The following is an 18,829-nucleotide window of genomic DNA, read 5'->3' as shown; positions in this document are numbered from 1 at the left end:
CACTGGGGATGCAGAGAAAAATAAGCCCTCCTTAAGCCCTGCCCTTAAGGAGCTCACAGTCTTATGGAAAAGTAAGTAACCAACAATTATAAATATCTTTGTGCAAATGAGTTTTAAAGCGTTATAATTGAGAAATAAACATGACTTATTCTGTTAACATTTATTGAATATTTAGTACATGCAAAATGGTGGTGTTCAAGGGTATTTGGGGTTGGGGAGAAGCAGAGATGGATCAGTTAAGTGGCTACCATCTAAGAGTAGGAAGTAAAGGAAGAATAAATAGGGGTTGGTCATTGTGAATTCAACAGAAGGCCAGAGAAAGAAGCAAGTCTGCATTAACCCATAAGTGGTAAGGTAAAGTAGAATTTGGATCACTGAGCAGAGAAATAGGAAGTTGAGAGAGTGAACCATATTTGGGGAGTTTTGTTTGTTTTACTTTTTAGTTGGGGGAGAGATATGTTCAATTCTAGATATGTGGATCTTGAATGCATGTTCATAGAGAACGCTCTAGTAAGGAGGAGGAGGTTCAGGACTGCAGCTTAAGAGAAAAGCAGAGCTGAGGCAATGATTGATCAGATGCTTTTTCCTCCTAACAACCCATTTGAATCACCGGAAAGTAAATAGAATTGATTGTGCAGCTTGAAGTTGTCCATTGATAGTTAATTACATTTTGTTTATTTTTAAATAAAGCTCCAAACCTTTGCTTTCTTAGCTGCGAACAACACAAGCAATTTTAGTGATCTCAATCATGACTATTATGTTCACTAATATGACTTTATTTCCTTTTCCTGTTAGTGCAACAGTAACAGCAAAAAATGACAATAACAAAGTTTTTTTTTTTTTAATTCCATTTTCAAAGTCCTACTCTAGTACATTTTGTCTGTGTGTTCATTTTTTAAATATATTGGCTGGGACCTCTCTGGTGGCACAGTGGTTAAGAATCCACCTGCCAATGCAGGGGACACGCGTTCGAGCCCTGGTCCAGGAAGGTCCCACATGCCGCGGAGCAACTAAGCCCGTGCGCCACAGCTACTGAGCCTGAGCTCTAGAGCCCACGAGCCACAACTACTGAAGCCTGCACGCCTAGGGCCTGTGCTCCGCAACAACAGAAGCCACCGCAATGAGAAGCCCACACATCACAACAAAGAGTAGCCCCCGCTTGCCGCAGCTAGAGAAAGCCTGTGCACAACAACGAAGACCCAACGCAGACATAAATAAATAAATAAATGTATTGGTTAACTTCAAAAGCCACAGCTATCTTGTATCATACAAGATTTGAAAACTGTATAAATGGTCATTATAGTCAATGCATAGCTGAGTGGTTTAAATTCCTCAAAAGTTAATTGTGTAATTTAATTTTAACATGTAGACTTTGTGCTATATTTACCTATTATGCTCTTGCTCTCCCCCAGCTCCTGGCAAGATTTATTGACTATTCAAACTACCAGCTTCTGTAAGCTCCTCTATCTGGCATATCCACGTGTGGCATTATCTCTCATCTGGTAGGGACTGGATGAATCCTGCTGTGGTAGACTTGGTGGATGGAGTGTCCAGGGGTGATACCTGGGCACTAATGCCATTTCTCAGTGGTAGATCTCTCCTACATATCTGCGGTGTTGGCTCAGTTTATATAACAGGGCTTCATGTCGGTCTCCAAAGAGACCCTTGCAATCTAGACAAATACATTCACTTTCTAGGAGAGAAAACAGAGACTCCACAAGGAAAATTCAGAGTTATGGTTGATGGTGTGGGCTTTGGTGTTAGACTAGGGCTCAAATCCAGGCTCTGTCCCTTTTAACCAGATGACCTTGGGTAAGTAGAAACAAATAAGCAAAAAAAGCCAACTAGTTTACTTTTATTAAAAGAGTAATCCATGGTATAAAATTCAAACAGCACAAAGGGTATACAAGAAAAAGTGTCTCCCTGCACTTCAGATCTGCAGTCTACTCTGCAGAGTAACCATTCCTAAGGGTTTCTTGTACAAACGTTCAGAATTTCACGCATATGCATAGCATAATACAAATGTGGCTGTGTAAATGTGCAAGCACATCTATGTCAATTCCCGTAAGCGAAATTTTTGTCAGGGGTATATGTGCATTTAAAATTTTGTATGTAGATGCTGCCTAATGGTCATCCAAAAGATCGCACAGTGGATGAGAGCGACAATTTTCCCACGTGCCACTTCTTAAAAAATTTACCAGTTAGATAGGTGGAAATGTCATCCTAATGTGGTTTCTTCAAATGTTTTAAAAAATATAACACATAGAAAAACACACAAAATATAAATGTACTATTCAATGAATTATCAAAGAAGCAAAGAAGTCAGGTCAAAAAACAGAATATCAGAACATTCCAGAAACTTTCCTCATGCTTCCACCTACCCACTTTCTCCTTTCCAAAAATTTACATTATAGTTCAGTTTTGCCTGGTTTTGAACTTATATGCACGGAATCATACATAGTATGCTTTCTTTGGTGTCTGCTTCTTCTGTTCAATTATGTATTTATATTTCTCCAGTATACAACTGTACTTCTTTCATTTGCCTTGTTATATAGATGTCCATAATGTAAATACATTGCAATTTATGAATCCATTCTACTATGGACAGATATTTGGGTTGTTTACAGTTTTTTATTTTTATGAATAATGCTATGTAAACATTTTTAGACATGTCTCTTGGTACACAGGTGCATGCATTTCTGTTACGTCTATACCTAGGAGTATGGCACTGCCACAGCCATGTCAAGATCAGTCTAGCTTTTGTGAGGATGAAAGACCACATGGAGAGAGAGGCCAACCAAGTCAGCCAATGTACCAGCTGAATATAGCTGTGTGAATAACCTCCAGCAAGATCAGAAGAACTGCCTGGCCAATCCATATGATTGTGATAAATAATAATTACTGCTGGTTTAAGTCCCTACATTTTGAAGCAGTTTGTTACGCGGCAATAAACAACTGACATATAGAAATTGGTACTAGAGATGGGGTACACAGAAATTTAAAATACATGGCATTGACTTTGGAACCATACTGTGGGTGGAGGCTGGGAAAATGAAGAGGCTGTTAGTGAGAGCTGAAGGACTGGCGAAAATCTTTTAGGGTAAACAGCTGTGCAACAGTGGATAAAAATGTTCCCTGTAGTAACTTGAAATATAGATAACACAGTGAATGAACATGCCTAGCTGGCTGAGATATTTCCAGGCAGAATATTCAGCGTGTCATTTGGCTTCTCAGAGCTGAGTATAAGCAATGGGAAGAGAGAAAGACACTAGAGAACTGTTCAGTTTGTAAGAATAATTTGGAGGAGATACAGAGAGCCCAGGCTTCCTGGGTTAGAAAATAAAATGGTTCCTTATCCCAGGTTTCTCCAGCTGGCAAGAATTTCAAAATAAGAAATGCCCCCACCTTTCTATAATGAGATTTGAGAGGAAATAAAGCAATGAGAGAGAAACTCTCACTTCTGGTATAATAACTTCGATAGAGAGACAAGGCAGTCTTGCCCTCAGGAAAAAGAGGAAGGTGGGAGGAAGGGGCTGGGTTGGTCAAGAGGGTGGTTTATGAAAGATCTGAGACCATAGGCATTGGGCTACTGTGGTGTGTGTTATGTCCTCCCTAGTGAATGAGGTCCTGCTTCCTCAGCTCTCCAGGGCAGAAGACAATCACAGCAAGACATAGTTTAGGAAGAGCCATTAATACTGTACTTAATGCCAGCCACATCCACTCCAAGGGGACAAATACTGGTATTAGAAAATAACTGTGAATACCTAGTGTGTCCAGCTACTATAACTTCCCCCTTCCTGCACCCTTATTCATGCATATGGTACATATGAAAGCAAATATGATCCTCCAGTGGACACTGTTCCCCTAGCCACAGCTGACTGGTACAAGTGTGGACACCTGATTACAAAGAATTTAGTGAGTGGGTGCAAATGGTAGGGATGATTTTGGAACAAGAGTGGCTATGAAATATGGCCATAAACTGATGATTATTACAGATGGGTGTTAGGTACATGGGTGCTCATTGTTAACTATTCTCTCAAAAGAATATTATGAAATTTTGAAATTGTACCTCAAATGAGAATACGATGGAAGTGCCGACTAAGGGTTAAGAACCCTTAGTCTCAAAAAACTCAAAATATTCAGGAATTAGTTTAACCAAAGGTACAAGACCTGTACACTGAAAACTATAAAATGTTGTTGAAAACAAGTAAAGATGACCGTAATAAATGGAAAAACATCCCACATTCATGAATGGGGAAGACTCACTATTACAATGGCAATACTCCTCAAATTAATCTATGAAGTCAGTACAATCCTTATCAAAATTCCAACTGCCTTTCTTTGCATAAACAAACAAGCTGATCCTAAAATTCAATATGGAAATGCAAGGGATCCAGGATAGCCAAGACAATTTTTTTTAAATAAATTTATTTATTTTAATTTTGGCTGCATTGAGTCTTCGTTGCTGCATGCGGGCTTTCTCTAGTTGTGGAGATACCATATGACCCAGCGATTCCACTCCTAGGCATATAACTAAGAGAACTGAAGACGTGTATTTCCACAAAAACATGTACACAAATGTTTGTAGCATCATTATTCAAAGAGCCAAAAAATGGGAACTCAAATATCCATCAACTGATGAATGGATAAACAAAACATGGTATATCCATACAACAGAATATTACTCAGCAGTAAAAAGGAATGAAGTATTTCATACATGCCACAACATGGATTAACCTTGAAAACATTATGGTAAGTGAAATAAGCCAGACGCAAAAGGACAAATAGTGTATGATTTCACTTATATGAAATATCTAAAATAGGCAAATTCGTAGCTACAGAAAGGTTATCAGCAGCTAGGAGGGGAGCAATAGGGAGTTATTGCTTAATGGGTATAGAGTTTTTGTTTGGGGTGATGAAAACATTCTGGAATTAGACAGTGGTGACTGTTGCAAACCTTGCGGATATACTAAAAACCACTGAATTGGACACTTAAAAATGATATTATTGTATGTGAATTATTTCTCAATTAAAAGAAGACCCCTTAGTCTAAAGAGAAATTCTTTGACAAAGTACATGTTATTGAAAGGAAACATTTGAAATACAATACATAATTTGTGAAAATCACACACCTCGTAGTGAGAGAGTAGCATTGACATATATACACTACCAAATGTAAAATAGATAGCTAGTGGGAAGCAGCCGCATAGCACATGGAGATGTGCTCTGTGACCACCTGGAGGGGTGGGATAGGGAGGGTGGGAGGGACATACAAGAGGGAGGGGCTATGGGGATATATGTATGCATACGGCTGATTCACTTTGTTGTACAGCAGAAACTAAAACAACATTGTAAAGCAATTATACTCCAATAAAGATGTATGAAAAAAAATCACACACCTAGTTACGATTTCAAAACATTCCTTAGTTTAAAAAACAATTATAAATACACAGCATTAAGTCCTTCTGAAGCTTATATTTATTATACTTATCTATTTATACTTATTATATTTCATAGGTTTCTGCTTCATGGAATAAAATCTGAGCAAAAGAAAGTAACTTCCACTAGGTAATGTAACGCACAGAAATGTTTAAGTTTCTAACTTAGGAAACTACAGTATGGTCATGTGTTTGCAAATCCATTTACCAAATGTATAGATCACGGCTCAGTTACAGAAGGCATCATAATGCAGTTACTTCAGGCCTGGAAGTCAAATGATCAGAGTTGCTGTCCTGGCTCTATCACTTAGCTTGTTTCTACTTCTTCATGTGCAATTGAGATGTTTGGAATTGAGGTTCCTTCCAGCTTTAAAATTTTAAACTTATTTGATCGTATTGTGGCTTTATAGTCAAAAGAATTTTGAAATTGTTTTACTTGCTTGGACTGCATTTAAACATTCACGTTTTAAAATTTAATAAATTATTACTGGACCGTAAGATTTGAAAAGGATTGTCTACTCCACTTTTAATCAGTTAGACCAACTGATCTCATTCTGCTGAGAATTAGCCTGAAGCAATACCACCATCTGGTGGTTCCTCTTCAAATATAACAACTTTCTTGAAGAAGAGAGCTTGGCCTCTCCTATCAAATAGGACAGGTGGTTCAGATATGCCTAGTTTAGGAAACAAGTTTAATAATATTGCATAATATATGTTTAAGTTAACTGATGTTTATGTTATTGGCCTTAAAAACGTATAATTCAACACATTCTCTCAAATATTTGTTTAGTGCCCAACTACAAGAACAAAACAGTGAACAAAATAAACAAAAATACTTGCATTCATAGATGTTACATTCTAGTGAGAGGCAGTAAACAATAAATAAGCATAATAAGTAAATTATGTTTAGTGGTACCTTCTACTAAAAAATCAGGATAAGGGGGATGTAGAGTAGGTTGAAATTTTAAATATTAATAACATTTGAGCAAAGACTTTAAAGAGGTGAGGTCAATTCCAAATGTTTGTCTGAAGAATAAAATTCCAGACTTATAAACTAAATGTTTACCTTTAATTCTAGCACGCTGCTATACTTGTTTCCTCAAACGTTTCTTTTTGGTAAGCAGGAACTGTAAAACCAGATCAATAGTCACAGGAATGACCGCATTTTGAAAAACGATGTTGCCTTCAAAATACATACCTTTTCTATAGAGTAATGGCTGCCTTTAGCTAGCATCGGAGAAGGTACAGGTAGAAGAAAGGAGGGAGGGACGCTAACGCTGACCCTGCAGGCCACTGCGACGCCAAAAATCTCTTTGGCGGCCTCAGTTTAAGCGGCTCCGCATTGGTGGCGCGGGGCTCTTCCTATTATTATAAGGTAGCCCTCTTTCCTAGTCGGAGGAAGGAGCCAGTGGAAAATCGGATCAACGCCCGCAGGGCGCTTCAGGACAAGTCATTTCTGCGACGCCGCAAGCTGCGCCCGCTTCCAGTCAGGCTGCCGCATCGAGGCCCGACGCGCATTCCCGGTTGCGGATTCACCACTTCTTGGTGTCAGAATTTAAAATGAAAATTCGAACTTCCCTATTTCGGAAGCCTTTCCTGTCCAAGAAAACAGAAGCAGGGGAGACTTGGAGTCCTTGAATTTTTTTTTTTTTTTCCTTGCGGCTTCCGCAGTATCTACACCCTGCGCGCCGGGGACTTGCGTCGAAAGTGACGGCGCGGACGCTCAGCCGCCGTTCCCGGCGCGCAGTCGCGGCGGCCTCGCTCCCGCCCCCGCCGGGAGGTCCGACGTGGAAGTTGCTGGCTGACCAGGCTTCCAAGGAAACCCACTGGGAACCAGAGCCCGAGGCCGAGCCGGAGCCGGAGCCGGAGCGCAGGCCCAGGCGAGGGGAGGTGGCGGCGCCGAGGCTCGATTAGGAGTCGCTGCCGAGGCCGGGCCCAGTCTCCGCCGGTCGACGAGGGAGGACAGACAGTTCATCATGGGTGAGGGATCTGAGAAGGGAGCCTGGGCGCGCTGGGAGGCCGAGGCCGAGGGCTGGGGTCTGGAGGAGGAGGAGAGGGGCCGGCCTGGAAAGCCCACAGTAGCCAGCGTCTTAGGGCGCTGACTGCTGAGGACGTAACTCACCTTAGATTTTCACCTGTGTGCGTGGACCCTGCCTCGAACCTTCGCCCCCGTCTTATCCCGTTCTCCTTTCTCCCGGCGGGGTCAGAGGTGAGGGCAGCGCGGGTCGGTGAACTTTTCCGTCATCCCCTCGGACCCAGCGCCACTTGCTGGATGGAGCTGGTCTTGCGAAGCTTGGCAGCGTGTCAGTCGCAGGTTCGCTCAGGTTTCTTGGGTGAAGGATGAGCTTCTGGATTCTCTCTCCCTGGTCGCTGGGACTGCGTCAGTTTAAACCCCGAAAGAGGGTGGTGCTCGTAATGTTTTACGGCCAACTTGGCGTTTGTCTGCTTACCTGTATCTTTTCCTGTAGAGAAGGTGGAGAAGGAAATGGGCAGGGAGTGTATTACTAGTCAGCGATGACATTTTAATCTCAATTTTTGGAGTGCTGATTGAGGGAACTACATTGTCATCGCAAGCATCAGGTAGAGCTTCCCTCCCCGCTAGAGCCCAAATGAAGGTGCAGATTTCTTAACTTGTTTACAACCCTCCAAATGATGCAAATTCTTTGCCTTATTTAAATACCTCAGCGATTTTCTGGAGAGTTTACTTCTTGGTCTGGAACGTCAGAAGCGCTTTCTTGTCTTTTTGCATAACCTCTTCAGTTTTATTTTCTGTTTCTTTTTAACCTGTGAAAGGTAGAAAGGATTTTGTCACGTCTCACCCCTTGTGTTACAGATGTTCAAGGTTCTCTAACCCATAGTGGATTCATTTTTCCAGACTTGCAGCTCTTAATTTTGCCATTTCTTGGTAAAATAACCAGGTATTGTGTGTGGCATCAGTGATTGAAGGTACTTACTGTACAACAGCAATTGCTTTTCATGTTCAAGGACCTCATTGTCCCACTGTCATTCTGGTTTGCCCTTTGGTTTCTGGGGGTAGTGAGGAGATCATGCTAAGATATCCATATTCTCTCGATTAGAAAGTGAGCTCCATGAGGGCAGTGGTCCTGTTTCTCTTATTTTTGAGTGTATCTTCTGTGCCTGCCTGACACAGTATCCAGGACATGGTAACAATCAGTAATTACTAGTTTGATGTTGAATAATGTATTTCATTGGAAGCAAAAATAGGCACCTATGAATCGAGGAAAAGATTACAGTATTATTTAATTTGCTGTAGCTTTCAAAGGGTAAGATTAAATGTTTTGTGGGCCTAGTTCATGAAATGATTTTGAAATACATCTTTGTTATTTTTTAAGGTGGCTTTTTCTCAAGCATTTTTTCCAGTCTGTTTGGAACCCGGGAAATGAGGATTTTAATTTTGGGATTAGATGGAGCAGGAAAAACTACAATTTTGTACAGATTACAGGTTGGAGAAGTCGTTACTACTATTCCTAGTAAGTGTTGGTATGATAAACTAATTATAGGGGCTTTCTCTTTCCATCAAACATAACTTTATTTCTGAATAAATATATAATGTAATTGATAAGGTTCGTAAACTTCTACTATGAGCATAATATTTATAACACTTTTTTTCATAAATTTACAGACAGTTTGGTGTAATTTATGAACCCCTGTGCATTGCTGGGTTCTGCTGTTTAGGGCTGTTTTAAAAGTTGGGTAGAGTTAAGCCACCTAATCTCATTGAGAGCCAGTATCTTTGTTGATAAAATGAAGATAATAAATATACATTGGCTTTGAGGGGAAAATAAATCTAGTATATAAAATACTTTGTTAACCTGTGTAAAGAATTATATAGATATGAAGTGATATTATTACATGTGAAGTGGTTTTTTTTCTGTATTTGTTACTATTTGATTAAGATTAGTTTCTCTTTAGTAATTCTATTGATTATTTTTAAAGATCTGAGTTGAAGAGACTGAGTGTTGAATCTGGTACTTAAAAATATCAAGAAAAGAAACACCTTGACTTTAAATCAATTGATATCTTAGAAGAATATTCTCCAACAGTCTTAATTTACTACATAAGAAGACTGTTCTGTTACTTATGCTATTTTCATTTGATGCCCTGAATTTACTTAGATTAGTAAGATTAGTACATTTAAACTAATAGTTTGTAGAGTTTGCTCAAGAATATTTAAATTATGCCTTTAAAGTTACTCTGTCACTCAAGGTATTTCTATATTTAGTACTATTTAAATTTCCAGATTAAAAAAAAAGTGTAGCTTTTATGAAAGAAGAACTTTTCAAACCCTGTGTCATCTGTTACTTCTTTATGCCACCTTCAGTAAATTTCAGTTTCCTTGGTTTTTGCTTCTCAAAATCACCCAACTCAATCTGCTACAGTTGAGTCACCGTGGCCCCTGCAATACACATAGCCCAGTGGATTGCATTTCAGCAAATGTGGTTCATACCACGCCCTTGTCCTTTGCAAATAAACAACATTCCTAACTGAGGCTGAAGACAGTGATTACCCTGCTGCTTAATTCTAAGGGAGACATCATGAACTTGCTTTTCAGTTTTTCACTCAGGTTTGTTATAGTAATTTTTTTATACTTGCCATATACTCATAATCGTCATTTGCCAGTATAAACTTAAATCTAAAAAATTGTCCAGTTATAGCTGTTAAGTCATTTTTTACTTTGATTTTTTTTAAGTTTGTGAAATCTTAGTAATATTTGTATATGTAGCTCCTAAGTTTTTTTCAGTAACCTCTCCACCTCCTTCAGATTCCTTTCAATGGAAGATAGTAATATCTTGCCTTAGGCATGTGATGCGAGAGCTCCAACTAAGAAGGATGGCTGGGAAAAGGGATGGGACTCCTCCCCTTTGACCATCTCGCTATGACCTTATTACAAATGAGCTCTTGAGGAAGTCTTCAGAGGGTCTGTGAGATTGCCAGCCTTAGAGAACTCAGCTGCCATAAAGAGGTATACAGCCATTGCTGTGCCCTTACCTACTGAAGTTTAGAGTCTATCTAGGCTTTCTTGGTTTTGTTCCCTGTTTATTTGCAACCTACCAAAATTCCGTTTTTTGTAATACATCTGCAATTGTCCTTTCTAAATATAACTTTCTGAACACTTTTGTATGCCAGTACTGTATTTTGAAGGGAGTTTAACATAATAGGGTTTCCATTGAGCTAAGAATTATATAATTGCAGAGGTAGCTGGGGGTTCTTATATACCCTGAAAGTGGTGTTGATCTTGCTGATTGGTGTGCATATGTGTGCATGTGTAGCACAGCATACTGTCTTATCTTCAGTGGGATGATATTTGAACTAACAGTGTGATTCAGCAATTACCATTAATTGCTGAAAGTCAGATTGGATACTTTGAAGGCGGAATGTATTAGTCTACATACACTGCTAATTTGATTTCTTTTCCAGCCATTGGATTTAATGTTGAGACGGTAACATACAAGAACCTAAAATTCCAAGTCTGGGATTTAGGAGGACAGACAAGTATCAGGTATGATGCAAAGGGCAGATCATTTTGTAGTATTGAATCTTTCTTTATTGGCTCCTTTAGGGTTAACAGGAGTAAACCAAAATATGTCTTCTTTTGTAATTTAATGGGAGACACCTAGTTTAAAATGAGGTAAAACGGCCTTATTCTCTCAATTAAAATCTGAGAATTAAAAATTTTAACTGAAGAATTAAAATCTAAGGAAGCCAGTTTTTCAGATATCACTTCAATGAAAAATCTTTTCATGAAAATCTCAAGACCTAATTACTTCATTAGTTTTTTAAATAAAAAGGGTCCTCTAGTTAGTTCTTGTCAGTCCCTTCCTCTGTGAGACAGACTGTTTTGGATTTCATAAAAATACCTTTTGGGCCCACCATTTAGGACTAATGTGAACATAAATGCCCTCTGGAATTCAAGTCTCCTGCCCAGCATCCTGTGCTTGACATGGCAACTGCGAATGTTTAGTGACTGTCACTGCTCACTCACTAGGGTACTTACCATCTTAAAAGATCAGTAGTGCATTCCCCAGACATCCTGCTGCCCGGTAACTCATTTTATTTCTTGAACCACTTTTGAGTCAATTTCTTATTTTAGCCATTTCTACTTCGTGTCTTCAGTGATCAGTTTAATGTCTGTTACATAAAATCATATTAAAAATTTTTTTTAAAGAACTCATTCCTCTTAAGGAGTTTCTAGTTAAGATGTAACAATCAGGTCTGTGTGGAACTTTTTTTATTGGTACATTTAGTGATTTTATAGATTATAAATATATTCTCTCAGCCTAAAGTCTGAACTCATTCTGAAGCTCCTTGGTCCTGTGATTTATGTTCATCAATATTCTTTCCACCCCATCCCATCTGAGGGATATGATATATGTCCATCAGAAACAATGAATCATTATGGCATTGATTCTGGCATGGATGGGGAAGGATTGGCAAGTAATACCCCCCACCCCATCACTGCCAAGTCCTAGCATATGAATTAACATACCAGTTTCTTCTTCTTTCAAATAATAATGTATTCTCCCTTTCTGAATTTTCTTCAGGCCATACTGGAGATGTTATTATTCAAACACAGATGCAGTCATTTATGTAGTAGACAGTTGTGACCGAGACCGAATTGGCATTTCCAAATCAGAGTTAGTTGCCATGTTGGAGGTAAGAAAACTTTATTAAAATGTGGGTAAATCATTTGTATTTGCTTGCTGTTGGTTTTTTTTTTGTTTGTTTGTTTGTTTTTTTGCAGTACGCAGGCCTTTCACTGCTGTGGCCTCTCCTGTTGCGGAGCACAGACTCCGGACGCGCAGGCCCAGCAGCCATGGCTCACGGGCCCAGCCGCTCCGCGGCATGTGGGATCCTCCCAGACCGGGGCACGAACCCACATCCCCTGCATCGGCAGGCGGACTTCCAACCACTGCGCCACCAGGGAAGCCCCAGAAGTAACTTTTAATTGATGCAGTCAATTAATATTTATGTATTAGTGATATAAAGTACATGTGGAATATGAGTCAGGACTATTATATTAAAACTTACAGACACAAAATCAATTTGTTTTACTTTTGTACACAAAAATTCTAAACGGAGTAAAGAATTATGTAAAATGGAAGTCATTATAAGGGAATATGTTTAAAATTTCTGGATTAAGAAGGTCCTTCTAAATCCAAGAATTGGAAGGAATTACAAAAGAAAAGATAGATTTAATTATATTGATATTATACAAACAAACAAAAAAATCCACAAAGCTCAGATGCCAAACAATACAAGTTAGGGTAAAATGGGGAACCAAGACACAGTTTTACAGCCAGTGACTAAGGATTAGTGATCTTAATCGTATCAATACCTTTTGCAAATCAATAGAAAAGTGAGCAAAAGGCATGAACCTACAATTATAGGAGAAGAATTTATTGCTAATAACATTTGTATTTTTAATACCCTAATAATAAATAAGCATATAATGAAATGCTATGTTTGGAAAAATATATAGTTTCAGTTCTACCAAAGCTGCATTGGAGATGGGCACTGTCATACACTGTTCGTGGAGTTGAAATTGTTACAGGCTCTCTGGACAGCAGTTTATTAATACATGTAACAAGAACCTGAAAAAAATTTCATACTTTGATTCCATTTTTAGTGAATTGTGTTAAAGAAATAGAGATTCACACAAAGATTTCTGTATTATGATTCTGTCACTTTGGTTTCTCTAATAGTCGAGTGAAAAGAATCTAGGAAGAATCTAATACTGGAAAACAGTTATATAGTTTATGGTGCATGAATTCTTAGTGTAGAGTATAACCATTAAATTTTTTTTTTTACATCTTTATTGGAGTATAATTGCTTTACAATGGTGTGTTAGTTTCTGCTTTATAACAAAGTGAATCAGCTGTACATATAAATATGTTCCCAAATCTCTTCCCTCTTGCGTCTCCCTCCCTCCCACCCTCCCTATCCCACCCCTCCAGGCGGCCACAAAGCTCCGAGCTGATCTCCCTTTGCTATGTGGCTGCTTCCCACTAGCTATCTACCTTACGTTTGGTAGTGTATACATGTCCATGCCTCTCTCCCGCTTTGTCACAGCTTACCCTTCCCCCTCCCCATATCCTCAAGTCCATTCTCTAGTAGGTCTGTGTCTTTATTCCCGTCTTACCCCTAGGTTCTTCATGACATTTTTTTTTTCTTAAATTCCATATATATGTGTTAGCATATGGTATTTGTCTTTATCTTTCTGACTTACTTCACTCTGTATGACAGACTCTAGGTCTATCCACCTCATTACAAATAGCTCAATTTCGTTTCTTTTTATGGCTGAGTAATATTCCATTGTATATGTGTGCCACATCTTCTTTATCCATTCATCCAATGATGGACACTTAGGTTGTTTCCATCTCCGGGCTATTGTAAATAGAGCTGCAATGAACATTTTGGTACATGACTCTTTTTGAATTATGGTTTTCTCAGGGTATATGCCCAGTAGTGGGATTGCTGGGTCATATGGTAGCTCTATTTGTAGTTTTTTAAGGACCCTCCATACTGTTCGCCATAGTGGCTGTACCATTAATGTTTTAAAATTTTTTTTTGAGGGACTTCCGTGGTGGTGCAGTGGTTAAGAATCTGCCTGCTAATGTAGGGGACGTGGGTTCAAGCCCTGGTCCAGGTAGATCCCACATGCCACAGAGCAGCTAAGCCCGTGCACCACAAATACCGAGCCTGTGCTCTACAGCCTGTGAGCCACAACTACTGAGCCCGTGTGCCACAACTACTGAAGCCTGTGTGCCTAGGGCCCATGCTCCACAACAAGAGAAGCCACTGCAATGAGAAGCCCGGGCACCACAGTGAAGAGTAGCCCCTGCTCGGTACAACTAGAGAAAGGCCGCGCACAGCAATGAAGCCACAATGCAGCCAAAAATAAATAAATAAAATAAATTAATTAAAAAAATTTTTTTTTGATAGTTTGGAAAAACATCCACAATTTAATGTTTAGTTTATTTTTTAAAGCAGGGTATGGAACTGTATTTAAATGTGATCTTAAATGTATATATATACTAAATAAACTATAAGTATCTGAATTACAAAGCAGTAGAAAATACCCAAAATGTTAAACAGTGATCATGTTTAGGAGATAGGATTATGGGTGAAGTTTCTTTTCTTCATACTTCTCTATAATTTCAAATAATTTATAATGAACATTGTATATTAATAATTAGGAAATACGCTTTTAAAATAATGGATTCTTTTTTGGCATTTCTTCCCAAACTCAAGGGAGCAAATTGATTAGAAGAAATCAAACCTTTTCTATGTTATTTAGGAAGAAGAGCTGAGAAAAGCCATTTTAGTGGTGTTTGCAAATAAGCAGGACATGGAACAGGCCATGACTCCCTCGGAGATGGCAAATTCACTTGGGTTACCTGCCTTGAAGGACCGAAAATGGCAAATATTCAAAACTTCAGCAACCAAAGGCACTGGGCTTGATGAGGCAATGGAATGGTAAGTATGTTTCCAGAAGCCATCTGTGCATTTGTGTGTACATGCGCTGGGTACATACATGTGTCATTTCCCTTTGGTCTTAAGGATGAAATTCAGATTATTTATCAGTTTACCATATTGTTCCTCCACCCTTTTCTTCCACTGGTCTTCATGTACATCTGCTTTTATTTCAACCACACCTAATTATAGTTAGATAAGCCACCAGCTCTCTGCTGTATTTCTAGCTTTTTCCCCTACCTCACCGCACCCTCCAGTTCCTTATCCTTCAGGACTTAGGTTAAGGCTCTGTGTTTCTCAAGAGCCTTCCCTGACATAACTTCATGCCCACTGCCTTACCACACACATAGAGGTCCTTGTCACAGGTCAGTGATACAGTAGTACTTGTTACACTGTCTTGTAGTTGGTTTGTGCATCTGCTCATTAAATTGTCATCTCCTTGAAGACTGAGACTAGTTTTCATCTCTGAATTATCCACATCTGGCCTGGCTGTAGTAGTAGCAGCCTGGAAAGTGGATATCTGGTGTTTTTTGATTATTTGTTTATTATTTTTAAAAATATTTATTTATTTATTTTTGGCTGCATTGTATCTTCGTTGCTGCATGCAGGCTTTCTCTAGTTGTGGTGAGCGGGGGCTACTGTTTGTTGTAGTGCATGGGCTTCTCATTTGCAGTGGCTTCCCGTGGAGCACAGGCTCTAGGCGCATGGGCTTCAGTAGTTGCAGCACGCAGGCTCAGTAGTTGCGGTGCATGGGTTCAGTTGTTGCGGCGTGTGGGCTCTAGAGCGCAGGCTCAGTAGTTGTGGCTCACGGGCTTAGTTGCTCTGTGGCATGTGGGATCTTCCTGGACCAGGGATTGAACCTGTGTCCCCTGCACTGACAGGCACATTCTTAACCACTGCCCCACCAGGGAAGTCCCTGGTCTTTTTTGATTATTCATTCAAAGCATAGAGAAAGTGAAAGCTAAAAGACCCTCATGGCAATTGAGTCCATAACCTCATTCTTTTAATATAACTGTCTTAGCCTTCATCATTTAAAGTGCTTTGGAATCCACCTCCAGTATAAAATTTATATAATAAATGATCTATACCTGAAAGTTTGAAGTTAATCTTATGAAACTGTTCATTTTCTCTTCACAGGTTAGTTGAAACACTAAAGAGCAGACAGTAATTCAGTCACTTCTGCTCCTCTAAAACGAAGACCACATCACATATCCCTTTGGAAATAGTTAAAGTGTGCTTCACACTACTAAATGTTAAAACTGTATGATTGTCAGCATATACCAAACTGACTGCAACATTTGTAATAAGTATTAAAAATAAGTATTTGGTTGGAAGGGTAACTCATTGTGATTGAATCAACTGAATGTGTGTTCTGTATAATGTAAAATATTCCTTCCTTGTTATCTTGTGTTAAGGTATATATTCTATTTGTATGGAATTCTTATTCAGATACAGTCCTATTAAAGAATGTACTCTTATTGAGGAAAAAGCCCTCCAATTTTAAATTAGTGGTTGCAGCTTGTTTGTATTAACACTAAAAAATATCTTAACTCAGATTTTTTTCCCCCTAAAATGAATTAAGTTTTTCCAAAGATTAGGCTCAGTAGAGTAGGCTAGGAACCTAGCGTGGGTTAATTATAGTCTTCATTTGCTTAATGACCACTTTAAGCTGTTTCATTTAAAAGCTTTTGGTTATAGGTGTGAAGTTGAAGTAATTATTTTGGTGGCTATCTTCACTGACTTATCTGTAATTATCATTTTATAGTATTTATGGTTGTTGGGAAATTTTTACAGATTTGGGCCCTCCTAGTTAGTTTGTACAGGAACCCTGTGAGGTAGCTAGGACATCATTTTTACATCTTCATTTTTATGGACATGGACCCAAAATTCTGATAGACTGGCTTGACCAGCGTCACCTGCTAGGGAGGTGGGAAGAGGGCTTAAAGTGAGACTTCACAGGGTCAGAAGCTTGTCCCATAAACTATACCATAAATTCCTGAAAATGCCAACATTGACAACACAGCTTAACTCCTTATATAAAATTAAGCTAATTGAAGTAGACACATTACAATCAAAATAATGTCTATAAATTTATTTGTCCTTACTAGTAGAGGTAGTAAAAACAATCCCAAATGGTTATATTTGTTGGAGTTCACAACACATTAAAGAAAATTTCACATGAAAGGAAATTTTTTAAAAAGATCTATTTTAAGAAGCATTGTAAAAGATGTTTTTGCTGCCTTTGATTCCTTTTATCTACCTGTAATTGAACATGTAAATTTGATTGGTGAAAAGTCAAAATCTTATTGATTCTACAGGGAGAATTAAGTATTCGTTTAAAAATTAGGCTTACAGCTGCTAGGCTGTCAAAAACAATTATATTCTAAGGGACTTCTTAAAGGAACTTTTCAAACAACCCAGTCTACAGTATGACAGAAGTAAATAAGAGTCCTTAGTAGTTACTAAAATTGGGAGCAATTTTTTCATTTTTTTAGTTGGACAAGCAGCATTTAAAAAATTAGATGCCAGTAAAGAGAACTTAATACCATTGTGCCCCTCAGGTCTCAGGAAAGCTAGTGGTCATTCAGCTCACATGAATGTGACTTTCTTTTCTAATCTGTGGGACTTTTCTTGTTCTCTAGCACCCATTCCTAATTTGATTTCTTGGAAAGCTTTTGGAGACCTTCTTCCCAGGACAGGTGTTCCCAGTGCACCTAATATTACTAACTGAGCATATAACTAACATTGTTTCATAGTTTGCAAGGCACTCCTGATGGGCAGACTGTCTTTTTCATGTCTGTATCCCTAGCATCCAGTATGGTGCTTGGCACATTATGGCACCTCAGAATATGTTCATGGTTCAAATAGTAATGCTTTTATATTTGTCAGCTGGGAAATAGTACATCTGCAGTTCATACTTGGGTCTGGTCAGTGGCACATATCTACTGCTGGGCTTGTACCCAAGTGGCTAAATACTCCCCAGTGGTTCAGGAACACTGTGAAAGTAGAAGTCAGTGGAGGGGCGGCCCTGGCAGGCAAGTGCTGCCTGATGTGTAGCCCTGGTAGCAAAGGCCAGCACTTGGATGATCTTGAGCCCTCTGGTTTGTCACAAAGAATGGGATGGGGTAAATAGAGCATACACTTATTTTAATATGGTATGAATTATAAGGTCCTTATCTAGCAGGAAACAACTGTACAGGTATGTTACAGGAGTTCGAAAGTTCTCATTTATAAAAATCTACTGAGTATTGTTTTGTGAGAAGACTGAAAATGAAAAAAACACCAAACTTGAAATCAGAACACATGAGTTCTAGGCACAAAGGGCCACACTCCATCAGTTTTTGTTTGTTTGGTTTTTCTTTTTGAACAAATAACGTCAAAGTTTTCTTTTAGCTCTAACGTTCTATTTTATAATTCTGGTTGGTAGTTGTGCTGTGTCATGTGATTAAATTTTCAAAAATGAGAAATTGAGGTGGAATTCTATTACCAGAATACCTGAGATGCACTTTAAATTGTGGAAATGTAAGCTCCTTGAGGGCAGGGACCATACATCATCTACTGTTAGAATCCCTTGCATCTAGTATGGTGCACTTGGCACATACTAGGCACTCAATAAATATTTACTGATTAAAACAAAGCTGTGCTCAATATACTTGAGATACTTATTCTTCCTGATTTTTGCTTTAGTATTTTGTTTTCTGATTTAAAAATTTTTATAAAAGCAGTACATGCACTTTAAATCACTTAGAATTGAGTCTGCCTTCCAAGATGCCCTATGTTTATCCTTTTGGCGCATTACAAACACCTTAGAAGTGTGAGAACTCGTTTGATATATAAACTACATCAAAACACAAATTCTGAAGTTCATGAATGTTTGAACATTTGATTCCTATGCC

At 38.8% G+C, this 18,829-nt stretch overlaps 2 protein-coding genes across 8 annotated transcripts in view; one reads left to right on the top strand and one right to left on the bottom strand.

Annotated features, from left to right (window-relative positions):
* SPIC (Spi-C transcription factor) overlaps positions 1–8,031 on the bottom strand; it is a 51,815-nt gene extending 43,784 nt beyond the window's left edge. For 5 of the 6 annotated variants that reach the window (XM_033427636.2, XM_033427637.2, XM_049694734.1 and 2 more), the window contains exon 1: positions 6,637–6,933. The gene's annotated coding sequence lies outside the window, so the exon portion shown is untranslated. Of the gene's footprint in view, positions 1–6,636; positions 6,934–7,560 lie in introns of those variants that run through there. The other variant, XM_049694735.1, reaches the window with a different exon arrangement.
* On the top strand, positions 7,126–18,570 carry ARL1 (ADP ribosylation factor like GTPase 1). 2 transcript variants are annotated; one of them, XM_012532901.3, is made up of 6 exons: positions 7,126–7,418; positions 8,792–8,929; positions 10,878–10,959; positions 12,002–12,113; positions 14,758–14,936; positions 16,071–18,570. In XM_012532901.3, the coding sequence occupies exons 1-6, from the start codon at positions 7,415–7,417 to the stop codon at positions 16,099–16,101; spliced, it is 546 nt and encodes a 181-aa protein (XP_012388355.1). In that variant the 5' UTR covers positions 7,126–7,414; the 3' UTR covers positions 16,102–18,570. The 2 variants fall into 2 exon arrangements, with proteins under 2 accessions (XP_012388355.1, XP_049550699.1); XM_049694742.1 differs by lacking the exons at positions 14,758–14,936; positions 16,071–18,570 and adding an exon at positions 12,202–12,420 and having other exon boundaries at positions 7,204–7,418.
* Positions 18,571–18,829: the final 259 nt, after the last annotated feature.

Source organism: Orcinus orca, chromosome 11 (assembly GCF_937001465.1).
Source record: "Orcinus orca chromosome 11, mOrcOrc1.1, whole genome shotgun sequence".
Classification (NCBI taxonomy): Eukaryota; Metazoa; Chordata; class Mammalia; order Artiodactyla; family Delphinidae; genus Orcinus; species Orcinus orca.
The sequence above is the reverse complement of the archived record's forward strand: the minus strand, read 5'-3'. Positions and strand labels throughout refer to the sequence as shown.

What these genes read in the sequence shown, in the direction of transcription:
- ARL1 (XM_012532901.3), top strand. An exon ending in AGTCGTTACTACTATTCCTA is followed by an intron (nt 8,930 to 10,877) that starts GTAAGTGTTGGT and finishes TTTCTTTTCCAG; the next exon opens with CCATTGGATTTAATGTTGAG. An exon ending in AGTTAGTTGCCATGTTGGAG is followed by an intron (nt 12,114 to 14,757) that starts GTAAGAAAACTT and finishes TATGTTATTTAG; the next exon opens with GAAGAAGAGCTGAGAAAAGC.